This window comes from Sylvia atricapilla, chromosome 3 (genome assembly GCF_009819655.1).
Source record: "Sylvia atricapilla isolate bSylAtr1 chromosome 3, bSylAtr1.pri, whole genome shotgun sequence".
In the NCBI taxonomy this organism is placed as follows: Eukaryota; Metazoa; Chordata; class Aves; order Passeriformes; family Sylviidae; genus Sylvia; species Sylvia atricapilla.
Window position 1 is genome coordinate 101,620,313 of NC_089142.1, and position 12,907 is coordinate 101,633,219.

General features: G+C 54.8%; 1 protein-coding gene across 11 annotated transcripts in view; it reads right to left on the reverse strand.

The window, feature by feature from the left end:
• Positions 1–7,622: 7,622 nt before the first annotated feature.
• LOC136359607 (sodium/calcium exchanger 1) overlaps positions 7,623–12,907 on the reverse strand; it is a 93,980-nt gene continuing 88,695 nt past the window's right edge. For all 11 annotated transcript variants that reach the window (XM_066316403.1, XM_066316402.1, XM_066316401.1 and 8 more), the window contains 2 exons: positions 10,269–10,544; positions 7,623–8,124 (listed from right to left, as the gene is read on the reverse strand). In XM_066316403.1, the coding sequence (XP_066172500.1) occupies positions 7,748–8,124; positions 10,269–10,544 (653 nt within the window). In that variant the 3' untranslated portion in view covers positions 7,623–7,747. The remainder of the gene's footprint in view (positions 8,125–10,268; positions 10,545–12,907) is intronic.

Genomic DNA, 12,907 nt, shown 5'->3' on the forward strand with positions numbered 1-12,907 from the left:
ACACCCCCGTGCCTCCCCTCGTGGGCTGTATCGGCCACCAGCTGTCCCCATCCCTCCCCGGGCCCAGGGAGCCCCCTGGAGCTCTGTCCCTGCTGTGTGCTGCTGTTCCCAGCCGTGGGCAGTGCCCAGCAGCCCTGGGACAGGCTGTGCAGGTGCTCCCTGCCCGAGCGTCCCTCTGCTCCTGACAGGGACAGCGGGAGGAGCCGCTGGCATGGATCACATCTCTGCCAAGGAAGATGTGTTTCTGTCTGAGAGGGTCGCTCTGGAAGGAGGAGCAGCCGTTCAAGTGTGTGGAAATGACTTTTGAGAACTGGAGTGGTCACTCAAGCATCGAGATAATTGGGCCACTTCATTACCGAGGAAAACAAGTGACGGATCTAAATGACTTTTAACTAATTCCCATCTCATTTCTCTCTCCTTTGGAAGATCATGGCCTCTCTGGCCATGAGCAAGCCCCGGGCTCTCCTGGGGCTGTGCCTGCAGGATGCTGAGCTGTGAGCAGCCCCTCCCTCAGGGCAGAGATGTGGGCAGCAGGAGGAGCGAGTACCACAGGGAACCTGCTGCCTTTGAGGTGGGTGAGCTTTCCCAAGGCCTGCCTGGCAGCTTTTTGCTGGGAATATCCTGTGGGCTTGTGTTTTAGGGTGGGAGGTAGAGCGTGGTGTGTCTACTCCGTGTCCTCCTCTGGCATGGTGAGCGGTGACATTCCCACGTGGTGAGCTCCAGGTGTGCCCCAGACCTCTCTGGACAGCCTGGAGACAGCAAGAGGGGTGAGGATGCCCCAGCACTGCTGAGAGGTCTTCAGCAAGTTCATGATTTGGATTTTACAGCCTCATGCCAGGTCTTCTTGGCACACAGACCCTGGATAGAAAGGGCTGCCTTTGACAAACCCCTGTGTTTTGTGGGTTTTGCCAGCATGGCTGTGTGCCTTCCAGCAGGAGCTAGGAATTGTAGGAGAATTCACCACCTTCTGCCCTTCGTCCACAAATAAAGCTGCTGCATTGCTGAGCAAGCTCCTCAACAGGCAGCCTTGAGAGCTGAGCTGCGTGCAGAGCTGTGCCTCCTAATGCTTAATGCATTATGGAAAAAAGAAGCGGGACAAGAATTGTCAGGGAAAAAAAAAAGAAAATGGCATTTTCTTCCTCGCTACCACAGTGCCCGGAACGTAAGAGGTATTATTGCCATCTTTTGCTCTCTGGAGCTGCAGAGAGAAGTCGTGTGTTTCCTGATTAAGAGCAAGACAAGAAGGGCTCCTGCAAGGTTCCCTGCAGGGGCACACTTCGCTCAAGAGCTCGCAGGATGAAAGAGGCAACACGGGGCAAGAGAATGAAGCCACAAACAGGCAATGAGCTCGTTTTCATTTCAGCAGGGCGAGTTCAGCCAAGGGGCAGCTCATCACAGCTCCCAGTGCAAGGAAAGGCCAGGGCACAGGGCTGGAGCTGAAGGCAGGGGAGGCATCCCAGCTTTACACGAAACAAGGAGCAATCCACCTGTGCACCTCCCTACAAAGCTGCTGGTTTGCAAAACCCTTCATGAATGTTCCCAAAGCACAGGATCCAACCTCACCCATGCCAGCACAGCAACCTCACAGGGACTGAGAAATTCTGTGGGTTTCTAAGTATCTCTGCAGAGAAGCTCATCTGCCAGAGTCTCACACTTCTGTGAGTGAGGAGCCTGCCCGGGCTGGGGCACACCCTCCTGGGGATGGCAGTGCCACAGGACATGGCAATTCCCATCAGGAAACCAGAGCAAGGCTGGCTTCCATGCAGGTTTCATCCTCCCATCTGGAAAGAAACTCCTCTGAGCTGAAAGCAGTGGAGGAGAAATAAATCCCACCTCAACAAAGAGGTTGGGAGGTGCAGGGAGAGAGCCCTGTGTTAGTGTCCCACGTGCTGCAAGGGTTTAGGGGCTCTAGGTGTGGAAAAGCATCCCGAGCAACTTGCTCTGCTTAAACTGCCCGTTTCAAGCAAGGGCAGGAAAGCCTTGAACAGCTGAAGCAGATTACTTTGTTTTGGAAGCAGAGAGGCACGTTTGGATTGGGGAGTGGAGTTTGAGCATCCGTGGGACTTCATAATGGTTGAAATTCAGCAGAAAATCTTCCACAGGCTGATGAGTGAGAGACAGTGGCACAATAAAACCTGTGCCTGGGGGATGAGCAGGAGGGCTTTGTGTGAAGTTTGCTGCCCCTTGGTTTGCAGGGGCTCAGGCCCACCATGTGGGGTGCTTCACCTTTGCCTGGAGACACAGACAGCAAGGCTGAGCTAACAAGGGTCGTTGTTCAGTGCACTGAGAGAGGAAACCTGCCCCCCAAGGAGGGTGGGACAGGGAATGCTCCTCTGCAGGGAGCCGGGGAGAAGGTGGAATGTGGAGAGGCTTCACAGGGGAGGCAAGCACAGAGCAAGCACAGGCTGGGCTGTCACTGAGCACAGACAGTGATTGTGGGACCTGGAGATGGCTCGAGGCACAATGTGGGGGACCCCAGCATCAGGTGGGGTCACTAATGGTGGGTCACTGATGGTCCTTCCCGTTGCCACCTGAACGGGGGCTGCAGACTGGGAGGGGCAGAAAGCTTTCCTGGGGCAGCACAACAGGCCAAGGGCTGTCTGGAATCCAAGAGATTAAAATGCTGTCTGGGGCTGGTGCCCACGGGCAGCCAGAGGAGCTGGAGGCTGTGCTGTGTCTGTGCATGCCCCGGCAACCAGAGCACGGGACATGCTGTGGCAGTGCTTGAACAAGGTCTCCAGACCTGCCTGGGACCCCTTGGCACTTGTCCCTTGCCCAGCCCCTCCCATGCTGGGCATCCCACTGGAACACCCAGCCTCAGCAGTGCCCCGCAGCACCTGCTCTGGGACAGGGGGTGCCCAGTGCCACACCTGTGGTGAGGGCAGCCCCAGGCTGGCATTCCCTCTGGGAAAGGGAGTGTGCAGAGCCTGCAGAAGAGGGCAGTGAACCACCCTGAGGTCCCAGGCTGCTCTTGAGATGCTCCAGAGAGAGAGCAAGACCCTGTGGAGACTCCTTGGATGCTCTCAGGGGCATCCCAGGGGCAGAAAATCCTGCTGGCAGCAGCAAGCTCCTGCCTGTCTTTGCTGATAACAGCTCCTGCTTGGCCAGGCAGGCCCCTTTCCCTGGCAGTGTCCCTTCCCTCTGTGTGAGGGGTGCTGCTGGCTGGCAGGAGGCTCTTGGCACCTCCAGTTCCAACAGCAGAAAAGCTCGAGTCCTTAAAAGGTGAGGAATCTCACTGTATTTATTGTCCCTCGGTGCTTTTTTGCAGTAATATGGACGCCTCTGGATGCTTTCCTGTGCAAGTCCATTTCTTTACAAGACAAACTGGCTTCTCCACACCTGTACAGTGTCAGCAGTTGGTCACTGCATGCTCAGAGAGGCCAGAGAGGTTCCTGGTGCTCTGCAAACACGTTTCTCCAGGTGGGCTTGTGTGCCAAAGCCTAGAGAAAACAACGCAAGGCTTTGTCCTGGAATGACACCATCCATCCAGCATTAAGTTTTCCATCACTTTCTGGCTATGCTCAGCTCTGTCCCTCCAGGAATGTGGCGGAACTTCCTCCTGAGTTATGCACAGGGCCACCAATGCTGATGACTCTCGCCCAAGGATTTAAAAATAGCTGTAACAATAACACAGGGGCTCTGCTTCCCCACTCCCTGCCCACAGCAGGAACAGTGCACTGAGCTCCCAGCCAGGCTCGTGACCGTGGCAGGCTCCAGGCCTCCCTTCTCCCCTCTGTCCTTCCAGGGAGCAGCAATGAGGATGCACAAAGGAGCCTTGCACCACAGCCTGGCACGGGGTGACACAGTGCCGGGAGCCTCCCCTGGTTGGAGCTGAGGGGTTCCCAGCCCAGGATTGAGCAGTTCCTGTGCTGCCCTGGCTCAATTTGGGTGGGCTCAGCCTTGAGGCACTGCAGATCTGCAGCTCTTTCCCTTTTTTTCGTGCCTTTTCCAGGTGTTTAGGTTGGGACTGGGATTTGCCTTCATCCATGGTCTGGCAGAGATGGTCAGGGCTGTCACAGGTGTGTCCCTGCTGCTGGTCCCCTCGTGCTTGGCAGTGACCTGTGGAGTTATTTGGATGTCTGTCCATGGGTGTCCTTTGTCCTTTTCCATGGAAAGGTTTGCCTTTGGCTGGTGGGGTGAGGAGAGGAGCTGAGAGCAAATGGGGCAGGCAGAGAGATGGAGGCCAAGGGCTCCAACCGCTGCTTCTGGAAACATCCATAACCCTTTCTCAGAGATGCTCCAGGGTCTCCCCGTGCAGGGGCAGGACGAGGAAGAGACGGGAGAGTTCTGGGTGAGACAGGGGATCCATGGAGCTGAGCTGGGACTGCTGCTCCAGCTCAGCCATCCTACTGCTGCCTGCAGCACCGCCAGCCCAGTGCAGGAGCCTTCCTGGGGAGGGCAGTTCCCCCCTGCCTTTGGAGAGCGTGGTTAGAGAGGAGACAGTGCAGCAGGGCAGGCCTGGCACCCTTGGGAGCACAGCCTCCCCTGCAGGGGCACACTCACACCACCTTGGTGCCAAAGGCACATCAGCAAAGATGCCCCAAAGCACAGGGCTGGCACAGAGCAGCTGCACCAGGAGCTGCTGCTTAGCCTGTGATTTAGAACTTGTCCTGGGCAAGGCCAGCTCCATCATTGCCTTTGGAAAGCTCCGTGGGCAGCATTATTTACTGCCCGCTAACCTGAGTGGCTGCACAAGCCCCCTTTCACTTAATTACTCCAGCCAAGGCAATTCATGCCGGAGAAGCAAATGATGAGGGGGAAAACACCACCACACCTCTCGGCAGATGCCATTAGTGGGTCAGAGGAGCCGCTTTGCTTTCACAACCCGCTGCCTGGGGAAAGCACAGGGACATCCCTGGCCCTGCTCTCTGCCGGGAATGTTGAAGGCACTGCGTGCCCGGGGCCCATCTCCGGGGCTGCTGTTTGAGCTCAGCTGTCACAGCAGGACCTCCCAGGCACCGCGGGGAGGGTTTATCTGGGGACAGCTCCAGTGAAACACGGCGAGGAGCAGCACCCCTGGGCGCGGGGAGACCTTTCTCCTCCTTAGTGCTGGCTGAGCTGGGCGGAGGCACAGGGATCTGAAATGGCTCACCTGGACTGGGGCATGGGCAGGCACCCCTGGAGAGCAGCCCAGCCTCGGGGGGTGTCCCAGATCTGCTCTGGCACCCACAGACCCTGCCCTGGTGATGCACCTCTTGCACTCGCTTCACCCAGCACAGGTCACTGTGGGGCTGCAGCAAGAACAGTTCTACAGAGGACACAGGAAAAAAGAACTGCCTGGTATCTTGGGGGGGCACATCCATGGCTCTCCCCACGCCCAGGGCAAGCCAGCAGTGGCCAGGGATGCGGCTCCTGGCCCCAGGACGGTGGGTTGCCCTGCAGCTTTGTCCCTGGGTGGTTTCCTGTAATCCCCTGGGAGTGGAGAGGGCTGTACTGCAGCACACACCGAGCCTGAGGCACCATGGAGATGGAGGGAGGACATGAGATGGGCAAGGCAAACCAATGAGTCGAGGAGAGATGAGGACAAAAGGGGAAACAGCTGGAGGGGAGGGTTTTCCATAGAGAATATGCAGGAGCAGTACTGGATCCGTCAGGAATCATTACAAACTTTATTTCTCTGTGCATTGTGTACCATTGATAAGGATCATCACAATTAGTGGACTCACTGCCTATAGTGGTGGGCAATACACACAAAGAAAAAAAAAATGAAGCCAAACAGATGAGAATGAAATCGTTGTACATAAAGGTAATCATAAACCTGAACAACCTGCACCTGTGTTTGATTTTTCCCCCAAAACAATGAGAAACAAAAAAAAGGAAAAACCCCAAAACAAATCAAAAGTGAAAAAAGGCTCGAGAAGAAAAGGAAAAAAAAAAAAAAAAAACAACAACAAAAAACAACCCAAAAACAAACGAACAACCCACAACTTCATATTCCTAGAGAAAACCTTACAGCAGGTGAATTAAAATTTCCACAGACAGTTCAAGATGAGTACAAATACCCCCAGCCAGCTGGTCATGGGCCAAGCATCAGACACGGTTTTCAGCTGGGCGGGAGGAGCTCACCGTGGACGTGCAGGCTGGGACTTTTCCTGGCTGGAATGTCAGGAGGCCTGGCAGAGGGCACGGCGGCAGGACAACTCACCAGTGCCCAGGGGCTCCCCTGGGCAGCTCCACACCCCATTATTCCCCGGCTCTGTTCTGCCCCAGCCTGCACTCCTGGCTCCAGGGGGATGATGCCAGGTCACACCTCCCTGCCTCACCCTGCCCGGCGATTTTAGGACGGCAGAATGCCGAGCATCACCTCTCCCCGGGGGGGATGCTGCACTGGCCCTTCAGCCCTTAGGCTGGATCATTCTGCCTCCAAATGGCTGCGGGAAAGGACCAGCTTTGGGTCCTGATGGCTTCACACTCACAAACGGGGGCTGTCACTACACCTCTGGGGACACAGGGAATAGCAGGGGGCCAAGGGCTCAAAAGGCAGCAAGAAGCATGTGAGGTGCTGGGAGGCAGGCTCGTTCCCCTCCGATTGCTCCCTGGCACCTCGTGTAAAACCTCCTGCGGGCAGAGCAGCCCCCACACTGCCTTCAGCACCTCAGAGGACCTGGGCAGGGGCTTTTCCTCCCCTGGGAACCTACAACTGCATGGCTGTTATTGCTTCTCATGGAGCCACCGGCGGTAGAGTGGGGACAGCTTTCCATCCTCTCCGCCCCCGCTAAGAGGAAACAAACAAACAAACGAGCAAAAGAAAAAAAAAAACCCAAAAAACCCCAAAAACACCCCATGGCAAAAAAACCCCACCCCGAACTAACTAAAAATAAATAAAACCCAGTGAAAAGAAAACGCTCGCAATCTGCAATGCTCAACCCACATGGTCGGGAGGACTACCTCTATAGGATGCTATATACAGATAGATTTCATTTCATTCATGCAGAAATGTTACAAGTACCACGACAGCATGCCCGGGCAGGAGGAGGAGGAGCGGGAGGAAGGCTCCCGCCGCCCCGCCCAGCCTCGGCTTGGGACACGGGACACGAGGCTGTGCGCCCCAAAAGCACGGACGGGGAGAGCTGAGGGGCACGTGGGTGGGAAATGCTACTTGTACACACGCCAGAAGGAAACGAAAAAAACAAACACACCCCCCCCCCCCCCCAAAAAAAAAAAAAACCAACCCCAAATCAACGACGAGAAGGGTTTGTGGTCTATCCTTAGAAAGCTCCCGGCTCCCCCTTGTCCTCGGCCCGCTCCCCCGCTCCTCTGCAGCAGGGCCACGGGGCTGCTCCCGGTGGCGAAGGCGGCTGGAGGGCGCTGGGATGTCAGAACCCTCCCTCTCCTCTCCTCCCCTTCCCCTGCCCGCTGCTCTGGCTCTCAGCAGCTCCTCTGGCTTTCCTCAGCGGGCCGAGGCGCCTCGGCCGCCGTCTGTCCGTCTGTCCGTCCTCCCGGGGCCGGCGGTGGCGAGGGGCTCGGCGCCCACCGGCCGCTCCTGGTGGTCGAGTCGCAGAAAGGGCCCTGCCCCTGGCTCCTGGGGAGGGGTCCTGCTGGCTTTGGGGTCCTGCCTAGTTCATAAGGATTCTCCAAAGCCGCTTTCCGTCAGCAGGTGTGTGAACATGGCCAAAAAAAAATTCTCTCTTTTTTTTATTCTTTCTCTGTTCGTTATGCACAGCTTTATATCTATATCTATACCTATATACCACTCTATATAGATATATATAGATATACACATATTTACGACCTCCGGCTGTCCCTTTTAGAAGCCCTTTATGTGGCAGTAGGCTTCCAGAGATGAGAAGAATATGTACAAGAGCCAGAGGAGGATGAACAGGGAGGACGTGAGCAGCTTGGAAGTCCGCGGCCCGCCCAGCTCACCTCCGATCTCGGGTCTCCGCCGGTACAGCAGCACTCCCACGCTGATGAAAGCAAAGATGGTGAAGAGGGTGACAGAGAAGGCCAGCGTGCCAGGGGACACCTGGAAGGCCTGCCCGTGGGCCGCGTGGTAGATGGCTGCGATGGACCAGGCCACCCCGATGCCCAGGAAAACGTTCACGGCGTTGCTGCCCGTGACGTTCCCGATGGACGCGTCCGCGTACTGGTCCTGCGTGGCGGCCACCTTGCTGGCAAAGGTGTCTGCAGAGGGAACAGGGGGAGAAACACCCTCAGGAAACACCCAGGGGAGGCCTGGGGACACCCGGGGAAAAAAAGTGATGGAAACCCTCAGGAAACACCCAGGGGAAGAGGGCGGCCTGGGGAAGCCCAGGGAAAGAAAGTGATGGGTAAGAGAGTAGGGTGTGGCCCCTTCTAATGGGAATTCCATTAGAAATTCCATTAGAAATCCCATTCCCTGAGGAATCAGGGTATCTGGTTCCTGTGGACCACCAGGCTCTGGAAATGCTCAGAAGGGAAATCTCAGTGGTCAGAAATACAGGGCTTCTGCCTCCCTGAAGTCCAGTCCCTGTGCAGGCCCTGACATTTTGGTAAACCAGGTCATCCTCCATCCCTTGGGAAGGAAAAAACCACGTGGGTGGGTGGGTGGGTGGGTGCTTGCCCAGGTGCTCTGCCAGCTTTAGTAGCAGTGATAAAATTTGGCTGGCCATTTTAATGGAGAACCTTGTGTCAGGCACAGCAGCATGACACTGCTCTGCACCACAGGGAAGTGCTGATTTTACATCCAAACCCTCTCTGGATCTGCAGGGGGGAGGAGGAGCAGGAGGGCTTTTAGCCTGTGGGTTTGTTCAGGTGAGCACTCTCAGCTAACAGTGAGAAGATGAGTCCTGAACATATCTGCACTCCCAGATCACCTCGGGTACCGTCAGCCCAGTGTGGCTCAGGGAAAACAAACAACGAGGTCATATTTCACGTCTTTTAATTCTACGGAATTTCCTTTCCAGCGGGCTCCAAGGTGAGATGGCAAAGTGCAGCCTGGCACCAAGATCCAGTTCCATGGACCAGGAGGGGGTGGGCACAGCCAGAGGGTCCATTTGCAGCAAAGAAATCGAAAGTCTGCTATATTTTTAAAAAATAAGCTGCCATGGAAATGCACCTGATTGCTAAGGAAAGGAAAAGAACAGAGCTGTGGGCCAGTGCTGATGCCTCCAAGGCTTTGCAGCTGCCACTGGGGGAGAAGGGATGAGTATAGAAACCACCGCCTGCACTTCTGCAAGCTGGAGCAGTGCTTTCAATGCAGACAAGGTCCCTGGCAGTGCTGATGTCTCCGCACTCTCCTCTGCCCATCTCCTGAAAGCAGGGGTGGAGGAGTTCAGCCAGCACCCAGCTAACAGCCTGGGAGCCAACTGAAACAAGAGTAGCCCAATGGATTACAAAAACAAACTTCTTAAATGCTGCCTTATGTCAGCAAAAGCAAGGGGGAAGATTTTCACTGTCAAACATGTGAAGAAGCCCTGCAAACCTTCTGCCTAAAGCCTCTGCTGCCAGGGGTCTAAAAATGCTCCTTCTTCTGTTCCTTGCCCCAGATCTGCTCTTCCTTTTGGTTCTGCTTGCTTCTTCTCTTTGCCTTTGTTAGCATTAGGACAATTTCAGGATCTTTGAGCATTTGGGTGCTGGTAACTGGAAGTTTGAAGGGGGTAAGGGAAGGTGTGACCGATGCAAGGGATGGTTGGGGTGGGTCAGAGATTTTCCTTGTCCAGAAATGAGGCTCTGCCTGCCCAGCACAGCCCATGGCAGGAGGTGAGTGACAGGCACAGGCTCTCCTACACTAGCTGATATGGGAATCCCCAGAGCTTTGCAAGTTGCATCTCAAGCAGCTCCCCCAGCTCAGCAACCTCACCTTGATCCACCTGAACCTGGTCTCACACCAAGGTGTCCATGCTGGAAAGTGTGCCCTGAGTACAGACTCACACTTAATTCACCCAGGAGCAAGGTGAAAGCAGCAGATGCTTCAAATGCAGGACTGCCAACACAGCATTTCGACCAAAGACCAATTCCCACTCTGAACATGGATACCATGGAGGCTGCCCACAGAAACAGATACTTCACAGTCTTTGCAGTGGGATGGTCCTTGAAATAACTCCCATGGGGCTGAATCCATATGGTTTTATCCTTCCAGCCCATCTGAGACTGAAAACCGATTTCCACATACATCTCAAACCTGTGCTTGGGGAGCCTGCAGAGCACAGCTGTCCCCAAAGCCAGAGCCAAAACCAAAACCAAAGCTGAAGCTGAAGCCAAAGCCAGAACCAACGCCAAGCCAAAGCCACCCCAAGGCCAGCCTGCTGGAGCTGGACCTTCCCCACGACCCCCGTGGCTGTGCTTACCTGGCACTGATGTCCCCAGGGCCACAAAGACGACGGCAGTGACCGAGTCCTTCAGGCCAATGGTGCAGCCAAAGTGGGATGCCAGGTCTCCAATGAAAGCTGTCAGCAGGCCAATCATGAGGATGGAGACAACAAAGCAGGCCCAGCCGTTCCAGTAGTCTGTGGGGGGCACGAAGGCAAAAAGGACCTTCCAGAAGACGGTCAGAAAGTGCATCACGTAGTCAAAGCAGGAGGGCAGCTTCTCCTCCCCACATTCATCGTCGTCATCGTCTTCCCCTGGAGGAAAACCAGCAGTGCCTGATCAGATTTGCTCAGTCCTGAGGGAGGTTGGGAAAAGCTCCAGAGCAAACTGCAGCCCTCAAAATGTTGTGTCTGGTGATTTGGGCTGTGGAAAGCCTTGACTTCCAAGTATTTTATTTTCTGAGCAATCATCAGAGCGGCTTGATGGCCTTTCCTTGCCCCTTTCCACAGCACAGAGAGACGCCCCAGAGGCCGTGGTTTAAAACAACAACCTGCACTTCAGAACATGCAGAGCCTCATGCCAGCACCTCTGCCTGAGTTCAACCACCAGATGCTTTCTGGGACTCGGCCCCTGCCCCAGAGCCCTTTCCTCAGAAGATGAAATCACCAACCTCCTGCTGGTCAGAGCTGACTGGGGCAGACAAACCCACCCAGAGCAGCTCCTGCCTCGTGGAGACTCCCACACGGAAGCCCCTTTTGAGCTGCTCTGAGCTGCTCTCCACAAGTGCCTGCAATTGCTCCCAGCTCTCTGGGCAGGCAGCTGGCTTTGTAGTTGCTGAGATGCACTTCACCTTACCTTTGCTGCAAACCGGGATCAAGAAATGGATTTCTGCCTGCCCTAAAGCCTTCCTGCTCAATCATTGTTGGCTGTCCTTCCCTGCTGCATTTTCCTGCCCCTTCACATGCTTCCCAGCAAGCTCTGGTTGCCTATTCCTTAATGTCTGCTCTCTCCTAGGTCAGTGGGGACCCCCTTTCCTGTCCAAGCGATGGCACCTCACCTGTCTCTGCAAAACCTCTTGGCATCCAGCCTACAGGGAGTCCCCCCGGTGTGGGGCTGACCCCACCAGGGAGCCCACTGGGGCTGCTGACCCCTTGCCTGCCCTCTGCAGCTCTGAGGAGCTGTCTGGAGAGCCTGCTGGCCAGCTGTGCCCTGGGCAGGCTGCGTGGCAAATGTGGGGCTTCCCCAGCCTGGCACAGTGCACAACATCACTGTTGTGACACAGTCAAAAACTCCTCCTGCTCACACTGGAACCACTCCCAGACTTGAAGGGGAGGTGACACTTTTCCAACTCAGTCAGTGGGAGCTTTCCTGCTGCCCTTAAGAAACCAGGATGAGTTTCTAAGTCACGAACATTCGGGATTCCAAGGCCACTGTAAGTTAAAGACATCCCTTGCCTTTTGTCTGGTGATTTTCCACGTCTCTGATGCTTTTTTTTTTTTTTCCCCAGCAGGGATGTGGACCACCAGGTCTCCCTGCGTGGCTGTTGGAAGAAGCTCCTCAGCAATGGGAAGCTGCAAGCTTTGGAGCTCCAAGAAACAGCAGCTAACCAAGCGTTATTATTTTGGCAGATATAAATACCCATTCCTGTGCACTGTTGTGAAGACAAGGAACAGTGTTCCAGCCTGTGTTGGCCTGTGTTTTTCCTCAGTGTGCAGAGGCTGCTAATGGCAGGAGACACCACGGTGTGCTCGTGCTGTAATCCTGCAGCAGGTTTTTCAGTCCTCTGCCAAGCTCAGGGTGGCATCAGGACTGCTGTGCACCTAAATCTTTATGGAGGTGATAAAACAGACTGTCCTGGCTCTCATCCAGGTCTGTCCATCCTTTGGCTGAGCAGCCATGGTGTCTCTCTTTTGAAGAGCTGGCCACATCTTGTGGAAGTGACTGAAAACACAGAGTGGTGTTGGATGGTGACCCAGGGGTGTGTTCAGAAACAGGCCTGCAAGCCCCAGAATGCTTTTACTGTGGAAGAAACTTCATATATTTTGAGTGCAGACTAAAGGAGCTGAGTGACAGGCTCTGGAGAGCCCAGAATGGCACAGCACAACGTGGCACAGCCTTGTCTGCACCTGCACTGCCCTTGCACAGGCCTCACCCTCTGCTGCTCCATCCCTCTGCAAACACTGCCCTGAGTTGATCCTTGGGTGGGAAATGGGGGGTTAACTTTTCTTTTCTCAGCTGGGATGTTACATCTTGAAGTGGTGAGGGATGACTTTCACCTAGTATCCAGGGTGAGCTGTGGGGGAAAAACTCAAACCCAACCTCCAGTGTATTAACTTATTTAACTTATCTAACATTTTAATTTATCTGGCTGGAGGAGCTAAAGCCTGGGTACCTCCAGGGCTCAGGGACAAACTACTGATCCACAACTGCAAGGGACAGCTCCTGTCCACCAAAATAAATTTCATTTATTAAATGCTTGCTAATCATCTGTTAGCTCTGATCATGGCTGTGTATTCAAGACATGGGGGCAACAGGGTTTCCACATAACTGCAGTCTTTATGTGTGTCACAGAGACAGGAGCCAACCATCAGTGACTATCTTTGCTTTAACATGGGAATGCAATCACATAATTGGCTCTGGCATAGATTAGTTTAGCCATATTAGCTACAAAACCTGC